At 40.6% G+C, this 22922-nt stretch overlaps 1 protein-coding gene across 1 annotated transcript in view; it reads left to right on the top strand.

Annotated features, from left to right (window-relative positions):
• The window catches only part of si:ch211-186j3.6 (neural-cadherin), a 338768-nt gene that overhangs the window by 260599 nt on the left and 55247 nt on the right, over positions 1-22922 (top strand). The window contains exons 28-31 of the mRNA XM_037746583.1: positions 1256-1383; positions 8679-8806; positions 9830-9953; positions 18305-18485. Of these exons, the coding sequence (XP_037602511.1) occupies positions 1256-1383; positions 8679-8806; positions 9830-9953; positions 18305-18485 (561 nt within the window). The remainder of the gene's footprint in view (positions 1-1255; positions 1384-8678; positions 8807-9829; positions 9954-18304; positions 18486-22922) is intronic.

Genomic DNA, 22922 nt, shown 5'->3' with positions numbered 1-22922 from the left:
ACACAGTTTTAAGTCCAGAAATTCAGGCTCCTTTCCCACTGGGCAAAAAAAACCACTAACACCCACTAACATCTGGCTTTTGTCTTCAGTGGGAAAAGTTCAAATCGGCATTCATGCCCAGGACAAATGATGGCAGTGATGGAAACACCCGGGTGGACACACTAATTTTGGACAAATATTATAATTTATCAACGTAAAAAACATAAAATAAATATGCTCTCTTCAAAGCCACCAGATTCCAGTCAGACAACAGTCATTATACTCGATGATCGCCGTAGAACCCACTTCATTCATTCACTCAAAATAAACAAAATAAAAATAATCAAAACTGTCTGTGTTAGTCTTTCCACTGTTACAACAATCACCAGAGAGTTTGAAAGAGAGACTGAATAAGTAACAAGTATAAAAAACAAGCAACCAAAGTAACATTTTCACTGTTCGTGACGTCAAATGTGACAAACCAGAAAAAAAACAGAAAAACATACTTGTCTACTGGCAATGGGAACAGAGTCCATCGCCTATTATTATTGGGTTTTCCCATGTTTACAAAACCTGCATATACACGCTATTTTTGGTGTAAAAAAGCATATTTGAATGTTGTTGAGTCTCAGTTCTGATGAGTCTCTAAATACAAGCTACAGTGGCATGAAGTGAGGGGTCACTGCAGCCACCGCAGTACGCTATATAAGCAGAGACACCGAGATGCTTAGTGTTATTTGTCTGAAATGATCTTTTGAAGTTCAGCATGCACGATGATGGATGGCCACTGCTGGTTGGTAGACATGCGTTCCCATAATTCCCTTACATATGGTGCCCGGGTACACAAGCAGTCTTAACCACTTCATTAACTTTTAATTTCCCATTTGAGTAAGTCAGAAAATAGAATGTGATAACTTTTGTCTGATGTTTGTTGACTGCCGTGAGATGTGAAGGAAAAAAACGTCATCACGGCGATCTCTGCACAATCCTTTAATCCTCATTAAAGCTAATATACAGAGATAATATCTGGCAAGTATATATATACCCCACTGCCAGTGTGCACTCTATAATATAATGCACTACTTAATTCTTTGGCATGTATCAGTCAGTTACGATGGTTTTCAATGCTGTTTTGACTACCAGCACCAAATATTGGTTGTCAACAGCTTCCAAATAGCGACCTTCGCAACTCAATATTTCATGAATCTAATGATTTCAAAGCAATCTCACCCCTCACCAATCCTCCCTGTCTCTCCCTTTCTCTCTCTCCATCTAGAGCTAATAGATGGGACCCCCACCTTGAAAATCAACCATGGCTCTGGCACAGTGGTGCTACAGTTGCCAGGCAACGTGAACGTGGCAGACAGGCGGTGGCATCGGCTGGATGTCCGCAGCAACAGCAAGGTTGGACGCTTCACCTATTTAACACCAACCACCATTTATTTAGCTAAATTTAGCTAATACGCTCCCATTATATTCACACTGAGCTATATTGGCAGATGAAAAACATGTTTTTTTCTTTCCTTCTTTCACACACTCAACTCCATCATTAAAGTCAAGAGATGTTTTCCTGCATTGAAATATTTTAAATAGTTATTAGATGGCTAGAAACTTAAATACGTGATTCATATAGACAGCTTAATTTATCCTTTTTACATCCGTATTAGATAAGATGTGCTGCTTACTTATCCAAGGAAAGGAATTAAAGGGTGTAACTGTTCAATTTTGCTAATGATTATCTATGAGCTGTCATTGAGAAGAGTTCAGGTGCATCTCAACTGTGGTTATGCTAATACCTCTATCTTTTGAGATTATGCATAGGCACAAAACAGTGGTGACACTTTATAATAACCATCGTTTATAAATGGTAAATTGATAACCCTAACCGTAACATTTTATATACTATATTAAGCATTTGTTAATGATTACTAAATGATTTCTTGTAAACCTTTAAGAAATTGTTTGTAAAACATCCATAAACATTACATACTGTAGATAGATGGACCACAAACAAATTATTAACCATTGACAAAGTATTAACTATCTATGCAAATAATGTTTATAGATGCACTACAAAGTATTTAACCATTTAACAAGGTATTATAATCATCAGTTGCAACTTTATAATAGCATCCAAATGTTTATAGATGGTTTACAAACCAATTATTAACCATTAATAAAGTGTTAAAAATATCAATGTAAATAATATCTGAATCATTAACACATACTTATGTGTATAGTATATAACATTTTAAATGTGTACAAAAATAAACTGTTAAAGTAACATCAATTATAGCATTGCTAATAATTAGTAAACTAATTAATGAATTATAATTTTGTTGTTTGTTAACAGTGAGATAACCATTAACTAAGTGTAATTAACTATCAATTTACCATTTATAAATGGTTATTATAAAGTGTTACTAGTAGAGGACATTGGTTCTGAATGTGTTTGTGGATTAGGTAAAAAAAAAAAGAAGCTAATAAACCACTCATACAATGTGTCTGTGGTTCTGAACTGAACCTGTGTTGGCTTTACACTTTAGACTTACTGAACATCCACCCACACCTTTGGCCTCAGTTTGACATCGACTCATGCAGCCTGCAGGTACTTAATGGAGAATCGGAGTTTGGCAGCTACATTTTTTATAGGAAATGGTGTGTTGTACACAACTCGAAGACCTCTGGAACACAGTCTAGATGCATCATGAAACTTGAATCCAGTCGGGATGTGACTAGAGCCCCAGAAAAGACAACTTTGGTCAACTTTGGTCAACTTTAGTGATACAGATTCTGTCTGCTGCTTTTGGAAAAGCTGATATGTTGTTTCTGTCGTTGTAGCAGTGTCTTCCTAGGTATCCTCGACAATGTAAGAATACAATGTGACTCCCCTGCTTTGTGTATGGCACGCTCCACTGGGGGAAAACAAAGAAGCAGTGTAACTTTCAATCAATGTTAGATGCTGCAATTCCTCTTAATCTGTAAATCTGAGTCAAAATTGTCATCATGGGGAAACAAAAATGCGTTATTTGTTTACTATTTCAATTGTCACCCCCAAAAAGAGTAATGCAGCGATGGTGAGGTTGTGTCATCTGTGATCTTGTGCAGACCTGACTTAAGGTCTCGGTTTTTGCTTCACTGAATCAGATGCAGGAAAAAATGTGTCGCTGTCAACACATTATTACTCCAAACTCGTCAAATACTGCCGCTTAGTCAGTGCACAGTGGAGATAGACGCACGGGGTACCCCTCTTGCATTACTTTTGGACGGACCGGGGACGGAGTGTCAATATACACTCATTACATTTTGTCCTTCAAAATAAACCTCCGCTTTCACAGGAAGTTAGGTTTAGGCAACACAACCACTTAATTAGGTTTAGGAAACGGTCGTGGTTGACATCAAATTCACTGGCTAGTGACTGACGATACTAACAACTCGCGTGACTCAGGACTGACGATACTGACGAGTCATGTGACTCAAGACTGACATGGCAATATAAGTCTACGTTAATTTTATTTTCACACGGGACACGAACACTGGTCAATAGCCTACTACCTCACTTGCTCCGACTGTCAAATAACGCCGTGGGTGGATTTACATTGGAGAGCTAACTCCAATGTAAACCCACCCATACTGTTGCTAAAGGGTGCCTCCGTGCGTCGGTTTCCAATGCAGAGGAGCATTTGCCAAACGGCGGTATTTGACGAGTTTGGAGTGAGAACAGGTTGTTGCTGTAGTTCAGTTTTACTTGCAGGTGACATGCCTGAAATTATACTTCATATTATATTGCAATGCTTATGTCCTGTTTTGTACCACTTTCACATATGCAAACTCTTGTACACGATTTATGTAAAGTAGTTTCGGCCATTTTTTTATGCACAATTGTAAGAGCACTTCTATAAACCTTAATTGATATGAGTAGTTGGACCAAAAATAAATGATGAGTGTTAAATTAAATCTGAAAACCGGTGCCCAGGGAACGTGCCGCACATGGATCACGGCATGCTGAGCTCCTGAAGTAATGATTGTTTGATAGTGCCAAACATTAACTACCTGTCATATTTTCAAACTAAATGTTCTTATTCGGTGCAATAAATTAGTGATTCCCGACATTGTTGTGAACGATTAACATAATCACATTTCTGTCCATTGTAACCTTACAGATGAGGTCCCAAGACTGTTTCATGTCACAGACTCCAAATAGCCCCATGCAGGCCTATTTGATATGATTATTAGGGACCCAAACGAGGAAGATGTTAGTTGGTGATTTAGTATTGCAGAACTGTCTGCACTGTAAAGTACAAAGGGAGACAATAGCGGTGAGACGAATTATTACAATGGCTCTCCTTTGACATTCTCTACTTAGGAACATTTCAAGTGAATTAAATTAGAGGGGAATTAAGCTAATCTTCATTTGACTGAGGGCCGCTTGGAGCTCTTCACCTCCAAAGAATCACACGTAACCGCTGCCTTACAGTTCTTGTCTCTCTTAAATATCTAGTAGACAGTCAGTGATCCTATTTTTAGAATCTTTGATGTAACACAGCCTTAAAGCTTCAAGTCTCACAGTCTCACTCCGAGCCTAGGACACCATATTCTCTATAAGCAAACATCTGTAGGCAGTTGGTGTTGGTATCATGAGCATTCTGGTTTCCATCTGTAATCCATTTGTAGTCGAGTAGTATTGACCAATCATGTTTGGTTGCATGCAGGTAAAGAGTCCGCGTGGAGAGCAAAAGAGGCGGATCGCATTGGCCGAAACGCAGTCTAGAGTTTAGCCGCAGAAGTCGTCTCTGAACTCCATTGTCACGTCTCCAGTTGCTAATAGGACTGTAAACAATAACCATGTGCACGGAGGAGGAAGTCTTGGCCCGGATATCCGCTGGCTACACCGGAACCCCCCCAAAATATTGTCCGTTGCCCCCAGAGGCTAAATCGTCGTCAGTCCAATAGCTGATGTGTACACCTTATAAAGCACCTGGACTGGCTGAACCTTGTTCTGGGAAACTCATCCCAACATAGATGAGGACCACTTCAGTAAAAGCACAAGGCTGTGTCAGAATTTTGTCAGCAACCTGCCAAAATAAAAGCCTTTTCATAACCAGCAGCCATCAAAACCCCTCTTTAAAGCCTAAAACGGAATAATCACACTTATGTCACACTTGAATTTGAGCAATTTAGCTGGTGACTCAAAGACTCCTAACGTTCCCCAAACCCCACTTAAAAAAAAAAAGCACTGCTTACCCAACCTTAAGTGCAGGCTAACCATTTTAATAATGTCATCAAGACCTTACCTCTAGTCTGCCGCACAAATGTGTACAACGTGTGTCCTTTACCAAACTGTGCAATTCAGCACCACGCGATCGATCGTTGTGAAAAAAATGCATCAGTCTTGTTCAATTTTTTTTTTATTTGTTAATTATCTTTGCATGAAAGGAAATATCAGCTTTAGGTTCAGCTTCACATTGAAACATGCATAATCACAGAGTACACTTGCTCAGTATTGAGAATGAGGACAGCCGGACGAATGCATGAGTGCATCAAGACTTCATTCTGAATTGCATGAATACAACAATTCATTGAGACTTTTGTTATTACAACGGGGGGATTAATCTGCATCACAACGGTATTATTCTAAATCACATGTGAGTCTATTCATTTTGTCCTGAATAGTCAGCAGCAGCTTATCCAACATGGTTGTGTGACCTCGCTGGACAAGCTGCCGTTGCAAGACCGTGTGTGATTGAAAGTAGCAAGGACAGAGCTGCTGTCTGTAGATGTATTGTATGATGATTCAGTAGCCAAGAATCTAGCCTTGAGCAGTGTTTTTCTAACATAAGACAAGAACGTTTAACCATGAAACAGTCGCTGTACTGTACATGGACGACATCCAATAATACACTGTAGTAATAATTGCCATTGGTAGATGTAAAGCCTTCTGGAGACTTGTACACTGAAGTTGTTTGCATACTGTTGTTAGTACAGTATGTGTATGTAAACAACCACTGTTTATGTGACATCATCAACCTAATTGACGCTACTGAGCAATCAGCCGGCACAGCAGGTACATATTAGCTGCTGTTTCCCGACACAATTACCTCCTGCTGATGCTGGTTTTTAAGTAAAATTAAAAGCTTGGGATGGCAAACTTAATTTCACTGTAAAGAGTTTAAAATATCCCCCACGTGTAAGGTACATTTCAGGATTTTATTGGCAAATTTTTGTATGGCAATATACATTCAGTAGTTGTTAATTCTCTCACTGCGCCAGCTGTTTCAGGGTCTTTAAGTAAATCGCCGTCCAGGGGAACATCCTCCCCGACAGTGTAACATTGCCGACTGTATAATAGTCTCTCGTCCATTTCCCTTTACTGTCATGTCCCCTTGACTGCCTCCCATCTAAGTCACGGACCACTTTGCTTTAGCAAGACATTCTTTCTGGCATCTAACTCCATGTAAAAACCATTCACTCTTTGTTTCTGTCACAGTACCGCTCTCTAATACCACCTCTTTCAACAGCATGACTTAAAGTTCTGCAGTCTGATTTTATTTTTTATTTTATTTTTTTACTCCAGGTAACATTTTTGTGAATAAAACTTCGGCAGGCAAACTTATTTGAGGGCATTTATTATGCTAATGATCAAACCTTGTGAATGTGCACCTACTCGTGAACAGGTGGTGTTCATCAGGTTGAAGGAGCAATTAATGACATGTTTGGCAAGTTATGAGAGTTTGGTTAATCAGACCTAGGAACAAACGTCGAACGTCACAGGAAAAAGTAAACTAGATGTAAGAAAATGGAAAAATGTACTTGGCCCAATATGTGTATTATTCATGTCTACCTAGCATTATCCACAGTATGAAGACTGACTTTTTAGTGTTCAAAAGCGTGTATATTTTTTAAGTAGGGCTGTTAATTAAAATATTTAATCGTGTGATTGTCCATAGTTAATCGTGATTAATCACACATTTTTTATATGTTCAAAATGTATCTTAAAGGGAGATTTGTCAAGTATTAAATACTCTTATCAACATGGAAGTGGACGAATATGCTGCTTTTTGCAAATGTATGTATATATTTATTATTGGTAATCAGTTAACAACACAAAACAATGACAAATATTGTCCAGAAACCCTCACAGGTACTGCATTTAGCATAAGAAAATATGCTGAAATCATAACATGGCAAACTGAATCGCAACAGGCAACAACAGCTGTCAGTGTGTCAGTGTGCTGACTTGACTATGACTCGCCCAAAACTACATGTAATTATCATAAAGTGGGCATGTCTGTAAAGGGGAGACTCGTGGGTACCCATAGAACCCATTTTCATTCACATATCTTGATGTCAGCGGTCAAGGGACCCCTTTGGAAATGGCCATGCCAGTTTTTCCTCTCCAAAATTTAGCAAAGTTTGGAGATTTATTTAGCCTCTTTCTTGACAAGCTAGTATGACATTGTTGGTACCAATGGATTCCTTAACTTTTCTAGTTTCACATGAAACTAGAAAACCTAGTAAACCCAGTATTCTCACTCTAGCTTTAAAACTGAGCCCGCTACAACCTAAAAATAGCAATTTGCGTTAAAGAAATTAGTCACGTTAAAACAAGTTTTCGTTAACACATTATTATCGCGTTAGCTTTGGCAGCTTTGATAGTTTTAAGTCAATGCCCTACATTCAATTATAACTTTAAATATCTGACATTAAAAGGCCATTTTCACAGCTGCCATGTTGACATATGTCATGGCAGAGTGTAATTAATAACATTGATTATGGTCCCATTCTATAAAGTGTGTCACAGCCATTCAAGTGAGCCAGCATGCACAATACCAGGACTGTGGTCCACCTCAATGGAACAGGGCCAGCTTTATTAGTATTAATTACACCTGTGTTTACTCTGCTATGCCATATCAAAATAGGTCTATTTTGTAACTAAAGCTTCTGCTCTCTTATATTTCTAGATTGTATTCTGACAACACATCTGAAAGCTTTTATCACAGATGTGAAAAAAATAAATTCAAATGATGTGTTTTAGCACATGACTGGAACTGTATGCTAATACACAGGGTGTTGTTATCCAACAGAGTAATTGGGATGATTTTGGTGCCAATTTGTTTGTTTTTTAGGAACTATCAGGTTATGTTAGCAATGGACCAAATTCCCCCCAAAAAAGCATTTTCAAAAAGACCCTATACTGTTATAATACCCATGTACATGATAGTGTAGATCCTAGTGTGAGCTGTAATGTACTGTATGTGAAAGAAAGAATTAACCTTATGTCCAAAAAGATGAGATGAACATAATGATTTACTGTAACTTTAATGTATAATGATAATAGAATACTATATAACGCGAGTTAAATAGTGGCTGGAATATATAACTCAAGCTGTTTTTAAATAGGTTGTCATGGCTACTTCTTCTTCACCTATAAATACACAAATTGCACAATTATTGGAACATGCTGGTTTAAGATGAAGTCTTGGTTGTTGTTTCTGTTTTTGCATTAACAGGAAACATAGCAGGCAGCAGCAGAGTAATGTGCACTAATGTAAGAAATCGGAGTCGGAGAGGCAGCTCCCACTATAGTCATAATGACAGCAACAGGAGGTACACTCATTATAATAATGTAGAGAAGTAGGAGGCTTTATTAGTGCATTTGGTTTCTATTCAGCGTGCGCTTGTCTGTGTGTTCTCCTCAGGAAGTGCGGTTCACCCTGGATCGCTGCTCAGGGGCGGCGGTGATGGAAATGGAAGGACTGGGCAGCTGGTTGACCACCGAGGACCACTCTTCCTGCGAGGTGACGGGCGTCACACCCAACACTGACAGGTATGCACAAACACCTGACCGCGCGCATACACTGCCTCTATTTTTGAAAGACAGGTGTGACTTTATGTGTGGGGATAGGAGAGTGTGTACAAAGGTTATTCAATTTAATTGGGGCCACATATCATAGATGTATATACAGTACATACTGTAGATACCACATTGGCCGCTTCAGCCCTTTGCTGCGATATGTCAGCGTCGGCGCCATATTGGCCTGTAAACATATACAAGTGAACGTTGGAGCTGCCGTTTTCTGGATAAAAGCACTATGATGTTTACATTTCTCAACCGATTTCAATGAGTCATATCTATATTCAAGGATTTAATAATAAATTAATTAAAAAATGTAAAATATTACTTCACAATTGAATGTAAAATTACATTTTGAATCTATACAAATACAATAAATTGTCATTAAAAAAACAATAATATTAATGTAATCTTAAATTTGATCGATTACCTGTAGTTTTAAGAGTAAACCTTTTAAATATACAGACATTTCATTGTTTTATGAAATAAGGGAAAAATCTATTTTACAGTGTATGGTATTTTACATACATACTGTACAAGAGCATACAGTAGTAGGGTGACAATCTTTAAAGTGCTGTGGACAAATATTCATGCCATCCAATGATAATACGAAGAAAATGCTTTAGTTTTTCAAATAGAAAACGATGGTGTGTTGGATTATGTAATATAATATGTCAATGTTTTGTTTACTGCTTGTTCTGCTGCAACCAACAGCTTTTGTTTGTTTGATTTCCCGTGTTAAATGTTAAGAGGCTTGACTAGAATGAGCGGGTTAAAAGCTAAAACGATGGCTAAAAAATGCTTTTACTGGTGTGGTGAATTCTCATTTATTTCCTATATGTCGACACTTCCATGTTTTTGCTTTGGATTTCTGGCAGCTGTACCTAAATGACAGGGATATGGCAGTGCATTAGATATGTGTGCTATGAGCCCTGAAAGGCAGTAGTGTGTGTTTATATATATATATATGTGTGTCCATGTATCTCTGTGTTTTAGACACCTGAACATGAGCCAGGTGCTGCAGCTCGGCGGTGTGAACGAGGACATCCCCTACATCTACCCTCAGCTTCAGCACAAACACTTCACCGGTTGCATCCGCAACCTCATCGTGGACAGCAAGGTACCACATTTTTACATGCAACACTGACACACACACACCGGCACATAACCTCATACCGCTAGCACACCAGCGTGCAGGCAAACTCAAACTCACGCCTGCACTCGAGCTGATAAATGGATTAATAACAGGTTTCAACGGTCACAGTACCCCTTGTGCCATGTAAGAGGAAGAACTGTAACCTCAAAGCGCTTTCAAATATTACACACGTGCCCTCCGACAGTGAAAGGGAATATAAACCTTTCCACTCCTGCCCAGTCTGACTTCAAGTCAAGACTTTCAAGTAACCTTCCACTGCTCGCTTGGAGTTAAAGAGTCAAGGACTCCATGCTCAGCCATGACAATCGGAGCCCAACCCCAACAAAACCCAAATCATCTCCGTATGAACACAGGCCTCAGGTATGATAGCCTTTTGTGAACCCGCTGCCTTCTAAAGCCTAACATTTTGACTTGGCTTCAAAAAACCTATGACTAAGTGAGAAATTTTGTCCCTGCCAGTCCAAAGCTATCGAGTCTTGCCTGATGTAACTGTATTTTAGACACAAATGTCAGGGTCTTTTTCAGACTCTATTCCTATTGATGCAGATAGGGTAAGATGTGGGTTCCCTGATAGTCAAAAATAACATGGGAAGATGACCAAGAATATTATATCTAAAAAAAAAAAATTAAATAAATATTTAATCGCGATGAATCACAGGATTGTCCACGATTAATCGAAAATGATCTGTTATAAATGTACCTTAAAAGGAGATTTGATTACTGATTGATTTAATACTCTTATTAACATGGGAGTGGGCAAATATGCTGCTTTATGCAAATGTTTGTACAGTATATGTTTATTGCTGTAAATCAGTTAACACAAACAATGACAAATATTGTCCAGAAACCCTCACAGGTACTGCATTTAGTACAAAAAATATGCTCAAATCATAACATGGCAAATTCAAGCCCAACAGGCAACAACAGCTGTCAGTGTGTCAGTGTGCTGATTTGACTATGACTTGCCCCAAACTGCATGTGATTATCATAAAGTGGGCATGTCTGTAAAGGGGAGACTCGTGGGTACCCATAGAACCCATTTTCATTCACATAGCTTGAGGTCCCCTTTGCAAATGGCCATGCCAGTTTTTCCACGGCAAAATTTAGCGCAAGTTTTTATTTAGCCTACTTTGTGGCAAGCTAGTATGACATGGTTGGTATCTTCACTCCAGCTTTAAAACTGAGCTACAACCTCCAAAAGATCGATTGCGTTAAAGCGTTGAAGAAATTTGTGGCGTTAAAACAAATTTGCGTTAACGCGTTATTATCGCGTTAACTTTGACAGCCCTATTGGAAATTGAATGTTGATGTTTGAAAGATGTTGAGCTTACTGATCAAAATATAACTAATGTGTAACTTGTCACACTTTTAGAAGCAATATTACTTTTGTTACTGTTAGCGATCTTTCATCACTGTGTTTTTGCTTGCATCTGTTATTAAGAATTAAAGGCTAACTTTGGTATTTTCAACCTGGACCTTATGTTCCCATGTGTTTGTGTCTAAGTGATAAATGGGGACAACAATTTTTAAAATTGGTCCAGTATCGAGAATAACGTTGTAACCAACAGTCGTGAAACGAGCTGTGAGGGCAGGTGAGCAATGGCAGTGCCACTGACAGGCTCAGATTTTTATTATAAGTGTCTGACAACATTATGGAAAGGACCCTACAGAGAAATAAAACCTTTTTCTTACCTTTCTCTTGATCCGGTCTGTTTGTTATTGTGTTCCAAGTCCTGCTCAAGGAGAGGTCTCTGGCTCTAATAAACACGGGGGCCATCGAATTCAAAGACCTCATCCACATTCAGACATTCAGCCATGACATTGAAAATCTTTTAGATAACACTAAGCTTCGCTTTCTGTACTCCACCACAACAAATTCTGCCCAGATGCCACTCGCATTTCCAGCATGGATGTATTCCACTATTCCACCGTTGTCTTCCGGCAACACGTCAACTCGCCAGTTTTCAAAATGAGACTTCTCCTTGTTTTACTTTCCATAATATCAGACACTTATAATAACAATCAGAGCCTGTCATGGCAAAAACAAGCACTCTTAAAGGATGTAAATGACGATGCCAGCTTGCCCCAATAGCACCATATTGCAGCCCATGAGCAGCTGACTTCTACAGCGCTCTCCTTCAAGACTGGAGTAATTTCAGAAATTGTTGTCCCTAATAGTCACTTAGACACAAAAACATGAAAACATAAGGTCCAGGTTGAAAAATACCAAAGTTACCCTTTAAGTTACACCTGCTCTGCATTCAGATGAGCCTGTAATCTGATCATGGCATTTTTACATTCTCTAAGTGAAGAAGAAGGCGAGTGGGAGGGGAGCAGGACTTGACACTTTCATAGCAGGCAACAGAAGCTTTGCTACAGGTTCTTTTTGCCATCTGCTTCAAACACTACGGCAGTGACTGCTTCAAATTGGATAAGAGAAAAGTGTAACTACTGTACACTGTAGGAGCGGATCTTGCTGGACTCCTTCAGTGAAGCTAGTTTTTCAAATGTTCAACTGAAGGATCTTGAATAAATATATGCTCTTATTTTGAAAGAAACATAAATGGAGAGTCAAAAAGTATGATCGGCCCCGATATGCTTTTTACCGCAGCTGAGCAGGACTTAATTTACAGCTGAGTCACATGTTTTATCCAAACCATATCTTGGGGTGAACTAGCAAACCCTTGTGTAAAAAAGGATATAAAGTTAAAAGCATAAATATAACTGCATCCGTAGCTACAAGTGCGTCCAACATACGTTTTCTCTCCTGATACCAATTCCGTATTCAATCTGACTTGAATCATTGAGCAAACCTGATGTTTACTAATACAGTTTCTCTACATTTACACTACTGATGCAAATGGCTTTCAGACATATAATTATGTAAATGGAAAATCTCTATCAAAATGTGTCAGCTGTTAGATATTTTTTTTTTCTTCTATTTTTAGGTTTGTTTTTGTACTGCATCTAAGTGTGTGTGTGTGTGTGTGTGTGTGGTTGGCCTTGTTTATTTCCTCTTTTGTGGTCGCCCACTCATGATGTAGGGACCCATCTTCTATCAGTGAGACCAGTTTATGTTGAAATGCAACCCGGTCATTACAACATTACACGGACATCCTGCGTGTCATGAGTACGCATTTTAGCCTTTTCGCGTGTCATTTGTATGACACGCGGACGTCCGTGGTTAGGTTTAAGAAAAAACATTAACTTAGGTTCAGGCAAGAAAATGCTTAGTTAAGGTAAGGAAAAACATGGTTGGGTTTAAAAAAGTAAGCCAAGTAAAACATGTACGGAAGCAACATAATCCAACTGCATAAAACGAGTCACAAACGTCAATAAAAGGCATGCGACAATCGTTAGGTGACAAATGTCACTAACATAACTTACAAAACAAAACACCGGTCAACAACGGTCTTGAACACGGGTCTCCTGGTTAAAAGTCCGATGTTTGTCTTTCTCGCTTTTTATTCTACTTCACTAACTCTTACCGTAGCATTTATACCCTGATGCTTTTACATTGCAGTCAGTACAGGATACATGACGTACAAATGACAGAAATCAAGAAAAGCATATTTATTGCACGCTAAACGCCTTTATATGCCTTTTCCTACAAACAGGCGGATTTATGTACAGTATGTATGAAAGAGGCAGATATTGTTCTGATCTTCAAATGACAGAAGGTTAGTCAGTTAGTTCGAACCATAGTAGTCTGGTTCGGGGTGAGGAGCCACATGGCCTCTAAGGACAGTGAGTGCGGTGGCTGTTAGAATTATAGTCTTGTTACCTTCATAAACACAATTTATCTGCGTCCAGTCATCCATTCCATCCATTAGCTATACCCGCTTAACCTTTAGACGGTCACGTGGGAGCTGGAGCTGATCCCAGCTGACATTGGCGCGAGAGGCAGGGGTGCATTCTGGACAGGTCGCCGATCAATCACAGGGCTGACACATAGAGACAGACGATCATTCACGCTCAAATTCACACCTACAGGCAATTCACCAATTAACCTAACCTGCATGTCTTGTAATGTGGGAGGAAACCGGAGCACCCAGAGAAAACCCACGCAGGCACAGGGAGAGCATGAAAACTCCTCACAGGAGGGCCCTAACAGGCCGGTAGGTTCCAACCCAGATCTGTCTACTGCATCCTTTGAGTAGACCTTTAAAGCTCTATTAAGGTGTTGGATCTCCAGAGTGGGGCTATAAAAGGATATATGTTTCTCCTGCTGCCATGCTAAAGGCTTGTATAGTTGGTGCGGTGTACCTTAGCTGGAGACGTAGCGGGAGGCTGCACAAACGCAGTGTACTAATGAGAGAAATCTGCATGATGCGTGTGGGCGGACATGAGGATAATAAATCTCCAAAGAGCAAGCACCAGTAGGCGTACTGATGATTAATAATGTTGATGGACGTGTTCCGGCATTGTGTGAGTTTTTTTTCCATTCGCCGGTGTTCTTATCATCACAGAAAGTGCTAATGTGTCACATCCTCATCTGTTTGACTTGAGGTGTGCGTGCCTGTGGTGTGGTAAAGGTAGTTGACATTGATAGACACACTTGCTGTAACTCTCTGTTTCTACGTGCATGTCTCCATGTGACTCTGTATGATACTATTACATGACTTTATCCTGCGATTAGGTATCTGGCTGTGTCGACTGTGCGTCTGTGTGCATCCGTGTGTTTCCTGTTGGCATCTGTGTCTGTAATTTATACATTAGCATTAGGGTTGTCAAAGTTAACGCAGTTATAACACATTAACGCAAATTTGTTTTAACGCCACTAATTTCTTTGACACATTAATGCAACTTGCGATTTTTAGGTTGTAGCAGGTTTAAATAAAGCACCAAACTTATGCTACACAAAACTGGCATGGCCATTTTCAAAGGGGTCCCTTGACCTCTGACGTCCAGATACGTAAATGAAAATAGGTTCTATGGGTACCCACGAGTCTCCCCTTTACAGACATGTTCACTTTATGATAATCACATGCAGTTTTTGGCAAGTCATAGTCGAGTCAGCACACTGACACACTGACAGCTGTTGTTGCCATGTTATGATTTGAGCATATTTGTTTATGCTAAATGCAGTACCTGTGAGGGTTTCTGGACAATATTTGTCATTGTTTTGTGTTGTTAATTGATTTCCGGTATAAATGTATACATACGTTTACATAAAGCGAGCATATTTGCCCACTCCCATGTTAATAAGAGTATTAAATACATGACAAATCTCCCTTTAAGGTACATTCTTAACAGATCAAAATGAGTGATTCATTTGCGATTAATCCCGATTAACTACGGACAATTTTGCGATTAACCGAGATTAAATATTTTAATTGATTGACAGCCCTAATTAGCAGGTTTCTGTTTTGGAGCCAGAAGGAGATACAGCATGTCACGACTATTTCACATCCATTAAACCTATTGAATTGTGATGCCTGGCTATATGGAAACAGTGTGTGGTATGTGTGGATGAAGAAGAAAGTAAACTAGACTGGGCTAAAGGCAGGGACCAACGTGAGGCTGTGTGCAGGAAAAGAGACAGGAAGAGATTTTTTGATTTTATAATTGTGTTTCTATTCTGGAGTTGGGTCTCTCCCCTCTGGCTGTCATTCGCCTTTTTTTTTTTTTAACTCTCTCCCATCCTCGTCCTGTCATTATTCCGCTCGTCTTTCTCCCTTCAGTTCACAGTCTAACATTACTGCTCTAAGTTTTTCGGTTGTTTTGACAAAACTGTCACTCCATTTTTAAGTATGGAGGTTTGCAGTTACAGGCTTTGGGCTAATGGCATTTTGAATGCCAGTAGCTTCGAATTGAAGTTGCAGTGTTCCTCAGCAAAAGGTTTGACAGACGTAGAACATTCTGGACCAATGTAGAAAACGTGGTTTCATTTTTTCCACAATAAATGCTGTTTGTTTTTGGAAAATCATGGCCTAGATGTTACATAGCATTGCATAACATTCATTAGGCAGAAGAAGCTTCAGAAAAACACCTCTCTGATGTCAGGCCAAAACTACAATTTATTGGAAATTCGTGAATAAATGAGTGGAGAAAAAATTAGATTTTCATCAAATTAGATTTTTGATCCTTTTACTATCCACTAGTAACCATTGGTGTTGCCACGTCAACCAGAAATTAAATCTAAAGGTATAACTTTATTTCTGATTAAGGGAAATCTTAATGCTACCGCATACAATGGTATTTTCAGACTGTTCTCATACACCATTTGCAGCTATAAGTGCATATGAAAAGTAATGCACCATAATTTGTATATATCCTAAACCTAAGCCTAAAACTAACCAAGTTCTTTCTTGTGAAGACAAAGTTTATTTTGAAAGGACAGTATGCATGTAACAAGCAGAAATTGACACGTGTTGCTGGACATTCGTAGACAAATGCACCAAAATCTCGTGGAAAGCTTCCCAGAGGAGTGGTGGCTGTTATGGATTCGGAATGAAAATTTCATCAATCACCTATGGGTTTAAAGTTGAGAGGCGGCTGTGGTTCAGAGCAGGTTGTCCACCAATCGGATGGTCGGTGGTTCGATCCCCGACTCCTCCGGTCACATGTCGAAGTGTCTTTGAACAAGACACTTGACCCCAAATGGCTCCCAAAGGCTGTTCCATCGGTGTGTGTGAATGAGTATTTGGATTAGATCCTGATGGGCAGCCTCTGCCGTCAGTGTATGAATGTGTGTGAATGGGTGAACCATGTAGTGTAAAACGCTTTGAGTGGTCGGAAGACTATAAAGGTGCTATATAAATGCAAGTCCATTTACCATAGGTGTCCCTGCCCAGCCCTGTCCCCTAAAAATGATGTCCCCATGCAACTAAATTGTATTGTGAATCACGTTTCAAGGGAGACGTATTCCATGTAAGATGGCGCTCAAGTTGGTGAATGGGCCAAACAAACACAGGACTTTCACGCAGGAGACAGCTGTTCATGACTTGTGTGAAACTAAAAGTTTTAACCATGATGTTTTGTTACTAAACCTAACAAAATAGTTTTGTTGCCTAAACGTAATGGAATACTTTTGTTGTGTTTTATATTTGGTTTTGTTTCAATTTCACAATGTTAACCACGTGTTTAAAACTGTTTAAAAGTGCAACCGTAATCCCTCGAAAGGTAATTGAGAGTGCAGTTCAGTTGTATGGGAACATAATTTTGTAGGAGACAGGGCTGCCTCACCTCACTCGTTCGCACAGCATACTCACAGCTGTATACTTTGTATTTCGGTGTAAAATTCCGGAGACATTTTTACAGCCAACACCTTGAATTAATCTTGGCAAATACATGTAGGGCAGCCTACAGTGTCTCTGCGTGAGGGTGTCACACTCTTTTCATCTGAAGCCAGAATTTGTAATTGAAGCAGAAGCAGGTGTATTTCTGCATTCAAGTCTTATACCGGTCCAAGTTTTTTATGCTCAGACGCACAGATACACACCGCCGTGACACAGGTGCACAGTCAAATCAATCGCAGACACCCCGATGTGTCTTTCAGTCATTGATTGCTGTAATGTCTGTGTTTCAATCAGAATGATCAGTCCAAACCAAACAGACGAGCTGTAGCTTTTAAAGGTCAGCAGCCAGTAAGATGCCTCCTCGCTGGAGGTCAGAGCCAATCAGCGGCTCACTGTCAGTTTTTACGATCCTTTGCATTCACACGTCCTCGCCGCGGCACCAACATAACTCATAAAGTTCGGTTTCGGCAGAGAGGAGATTGAACATATTAATGTCTTTTATGGCGCGCTTTTGTGAGGGACACAAATTTAGGCGTTCAAGGTTCCCCCGTCCTTTCAGCTTTCTATGCAGGTGTCCATGCTGTTTGTCCGTTAGAAGATTTGTCCAGTGTTTGGTTTCATCGCTGTGGGAGGAGAGAGTCAGAGAGGGCAGAGAGAGAGAGAGAGTGGAAAAGTAGAGAAGGCCACAGTGTTCTCATGTCCTTCAACACATTTGAAAGTTTCCTTTTTGTTGTTTCATTTTTACTCTCTTTGACTTTCTTTTCGTCTTTTCAAACTCTGACTCCCCCTCTGGCTACTTACCCCCTACCTGCCTGTCCTGTGTCTTCCCCGATCCCCGTTCTCTGCTGTCACTTTGCTTTTTTGTCTTCTGTTTGTTTGCTACAAACTGTTTACTGGCAACTCTCCCTACTTCCCATCTTCTCATCTCAACTCTCCTTTTTCTTCCCTTTTTAACGCTGTTCTCTTACATCTTTCTCCTCTCTGTTCATCTTTCCTCTCCTTCTTTTCCTCTCCCTCTCCTCCTCTCTACATGCACCGACCCTCCATCTCCTCTCCTCTATCTCCTCCACTCAGCTGTATGATTTGGGCTCCCCGGCCGACTCGCAGTCCAGCTCTCCAGGCTGCCTGACCACCGACAGCAGCTGTGTCAACATGGGCTACCCGTCCTGCGGCCACCGGGGTCGCTGTCACGGCGAGTGGGGCTCCTTCAGCTGCCAGTGCGTGCCGGGATACACAGGACACCAGTGTGAAGAGGGTAAGCCAGAATCTTTTTTTGGACGTATGCATTAAAGGAATACATCAAACAACAACAAAACAAAATCATCCATGTGTGTCGGAAAGATCGTTTGCTCCTTGGCTAAATGCTTGCAGCAGAGAATATGTTGAGTTACAGAATGTAAAACTAAAGCATAATTGGTAGAAGCTGGTCACATATGTTTCATACTTAGCTATCAGACACAATTAAGTGCAGTTGATGAAACAGATGGTTTCTCACCTGAAACAGCCTCCAGATATGAACCTGGCTATATAAGTTATAATGAGGTCATTCTTAATTCTCAAATATGTGGATTTACAGGCTATGACAGGGTTTTCACCAGTGTAATGCATGCCCGGCGGCCCGCCAGGCCTGAGATGGCTCCCCACTGGGCCTAATCATCGGGGAATTATATATTTTTTAGATGTTTTTTTAAACTAAAATGTGTTATACAAATAGCGAACTCCTTTAAGGATTAACTCAGTTGGTAGGTTGTGAGCTTAACGAGTGTCAGTGTTTGTGAGTGACAGTGAGATGTAGTCAGCCATAACCAGCTGTGAGCGTAGCAGTGCAGTGTGTGTACAGTTTAAGCTGTCTGTGAAAAACTGCTACAACTCCTCAAGACACAAGCCAAGTTCCCGTGTCTTGCAGCGTTTTTCCACACGACTCAGCGTGTCAGCCCAGCAGGGCGGGGATTTAAGTCTCTATTACAGCACGGCTACCTGCTTTAGGGTGTGTGTAACCATGGCTTTGACTAGTGGTCAAAGCGGATGTAAATTTAATTTCCTATGTTCTTCACAACAAAAGTCCCCCTGTTATTTTGTTATTTAAAAGCTTTTGATATGAAGTAGCAGTTTTTATTAGCAGCAACTTAACGCGACTCCTATGCAGCTGAAAGCGAAACAGTAAAATAGAGTGCTCCAGAGATGACGGATTTTTGTAGGCAAACCAGGAAGTTAGCATCGTCCTGGGTTCCCTCGACAAAAAGCCAATGTAGTGTTCTATTGGGTTTAGGATTATTACAGAAAATAAGCTGTGTGGCAAACAAACATTTTTGATGCTTACACGTTTTGTTCAGCAAGATAATCTCCAGAAATGAACACCACTTTTATAATTTTTGAAGTGTGAATGCAATCATCAGAAGTAAAAAGCTAACGTTAGGCTATAAACGAACAACACCACGGTCACACGAGCGTGAGTATACACAACGAGGCTGTAAAAGCGGACGAGTCGGCGTGATGACATTTAGTAGTCTCATTTAGCCACTTGTTAGCAATCGCCTTTTTTAAGACACATAAAGGCTTCAAAATTAAAAAAGTGGGATATTTACTGACATATTTTATATCATAGAATAAAACGTTAAAATCTCTTAAGCTTGTGTTGACCACAGACCTTATTTCAGGCATCTAACAAAAAACCCATTCAAAGAACCCGTTGACTTCAAGACGAGGGAACCAGAAGTGCTAAAATGCAAACTCATTCCGAGTTTTAGGACTCATTCCTGTAGCACTCTATTAAGCAGATATTTGAAAGTGCAAACAGGGATGCTCAAGATTCACTTAGAAGCTACAAAAGTACTGAGAGCTGAACACACAACTTCTTTCTCTCTGGTCTTCGGCTCGCTGCCGGTCCCAAAAACTTTTCTGGCGGAAACACTGCATGAAATTATCACACTTAAAATAGCACAGTGTCACAGAGGCACATTCCAGCTTCAGTTATGTAGCACGGCTAAACAAGATGGTCAGTTTCATATGACGGTTAAAGAGGGTAAAATGAGCGCTGTTAACAGCTTACAGGCTGTTCTCTCTCACAGCCTCAGGGACACAAAGCAAGTAAACCCACTTTTTTATTTGCAGTATAAAGTGTCAGTCTTTCATGCTGAATTTCTTGTGAATGTCCTCCTCATAAACATTAAGAGTGGGAACCTCCCGTTTTGTAAACGTGTAACCTAGAATAGTAAAAGAGGAATGAGTGGACGACAGACATTGTTGGATCTTACCAACTAGGGTTAATTGCTTCTGTTATCACCTGCTGCTGTTCCTAACTTGAATGGTATAGAACAACCATCTGATTCATGGCATCCTGTGTGCAGGTGGGATGTACTCTATTTGTAAATTCATGCATATATAGGTCACGTACTTGCCTCTGTGATACTCAGAACAGCATGCAGGCCCTTGGCAGCATCCATATTAAGGATATTTAAGGCCTGAAGAAAGCAGCTCCTTGCCAGCTTCTCTGTTTTGGCCTCATGGCTGTGGAGGCGTTCGCCTGCCTGACTGCCGCAGCAGTTGGAATAGACTGTTGTTGGACTGAGATTGGATCTTTAATGACCCTCCTGCACCGCCCCTCGTACACGTCCACCAGATTGAGGAGAGCACCTCCAGAGATGCTTTCTGCTGACTGCAGCACTCTCTGCCACGCTTTACAGGCCTGTTTGGTTCTCGTCTTGTACCGCACGGCGACGCTCCTTGACAGGACTCTCTCAAATGGATGAATGAAGGAGGGAATGTGAATGAATCACCCTCCGTATTCATGAGATGATTCATATCTTTGAAAAAAGCAACAAGCTGTGGAGTCAATGACCAACTAGGGGCACGTGGAAGATTTTGGCAGCAAATGAGGCAATCTTTGAAAGAAGAAAAAGTACAATATATTGTTTAACACATGCAGCCTGTGATTTATATGGATTCAACCTGTTCTCACTCCCAACTCGTCATATACCGTCGTTTGGTGAGACGCACCGGGCTTTCAACTCACTCCAGTGTAATCCCATCGGCGTCATTTTTAGATGCTCAGAGAGACTGAGGTATTATAAAGAGCGAGAAAGTCCGCTGAGGGAGAAGGTTGGGGCAACTCCGGGGTCCGGAAAGTGAAGCCAATATGGAAGTACCTTAAACCTTCATCTTTGTAATTGCCAGCAGGGAGCGACTCCTCTGTTTGCAAAAAGAAGTCTGGTTGTTGGGTGTCGTGTTAGCTCACCTGGTAGAGCAGGCGCCCCATGTACCAAGGCTGAGTCCTTACTGCAGCGTTCCGGGGTTTGTCATGCATGTCATCCCCTCTCTCTCTCTCCCCCTTTTATAACTGTCACTTTCACTATCTAATAAAGGCAAAAGCCAAAAGAAAAAAAGAAAAAGAAGTCTGGTTGTATAGAAGTCTTTGAGAAGATGATCCTACTTCTCACTTGATTTATTACTTCAGTAAACATTGTAAACATGAGTTTATGGTCTCAATCACTAGTTTAAAGTCTCCTTCAATACAGCATGATGTTCATTTAGTAAATTATGGTCTCACTTAGAGTCAAATAGACCATAAATGTCCTGCCGAGACCTGACATGTTCAAAACCTGACGCTAGAGGGGCACCTAGAGAGTCCTAGTTTGAAGCGTAGGGCCACTGACCAAGCGTCTGTATTGAGAATGTGTTGCTGGATTACATTTAGGGGACCATGAAAACAAAACCTGGCAAGACAGAGCCCCTTTGTGGGCTCTCACCATAGCTTAGTGGTTAAGAAGCCGATCATCCTTCCCATGTTAGAATATGGTGACGTACAGTACAATATTGGTTGGCATGCAAGGGTGCTCTCCAGATGTATCATGTTCTCTATCACTCTGCTATCTAGTTTGCTACAAAAGCCCCTTTCAAAACGCGCCACTGCACTCCTTGTTCTTCTGTCAACTGGCCATCTTTACACACCCGTCATAATATTCATTGATTCATGCGTATCTGCCCCCCCACCACCACACACTCACTTGTTGCAAACTGCATCTGCTGCCTACAGCACCCGTTCTGCTCGACCATATTCTGTTGAAAGTTCCCAAAAACAAATACTGTATTCGGCCTGTCATCATTCCGGTCGGACTAGAACGATCTACAAATAACACTAAAACTTGATAATTTTATCCCCAAGTCAGCTTTCAAGAACTCTATTACAGACATTATGGCTGATGCATGCAGCTGTTTCCCGACCCACTAATAATCTCTAACCTTTGTCCGTCTGCTGCTTACTGTTGTCCCATGCATATTCTTGTCCTCTTGCTGCTGCTGCTGTTTTGCTTTGCATGTTTCTCTCGCTGCTTATGTATGCTACTCTCGTTCTGTTGTTTGTGTTGCCTGCTGCTGTTGTCTGCGAGCTACCTGCCCGATGCCTGTGTGCTAGACTGCATGTCACCTGCGTAATGCTTGTTGTCACATGTAATGCATGTTGTGATTGTATGTCAGCAGTGGGTGTGTTGGAAGTGTTTGGATGTGTGCTGCTGTCTTTTTTTAGCTTCTACCGCCCTTCTCACAAGAGGCTTTGGCTTTTGCCAGGCCGCTATTGCAAATAAGAATTTGTTCTTAAGGACTTAAAGGTTAAATAACAATAAATACAATCATGCACCATAAAGTCCCTGGATGGTGTCCAGCAGAGGGCTTTTGTTGCATCTCTCTCTCCCTCATT

Source organism: Sebastes umbrosus, chromosome 2 (assembly GCF_015220745.1).
Source record: "Sebastes umbrosus isolate fSebUmb1 chromosome 2, fSebUmb1.pri, whole genome shotgun sequence".
NCBI classification, from domain to species: domain Eukaryota; kingdom Metazoa; phylum Chordata; class Actinopteri; order Perciformes; family Sebastidae; genus Sebastes; species Sebastes umbrosus.
Note: the sequence above shows the minus strand (reverse complement) of the source record. Positions and strands in the feature narration are given on the sequence as shown.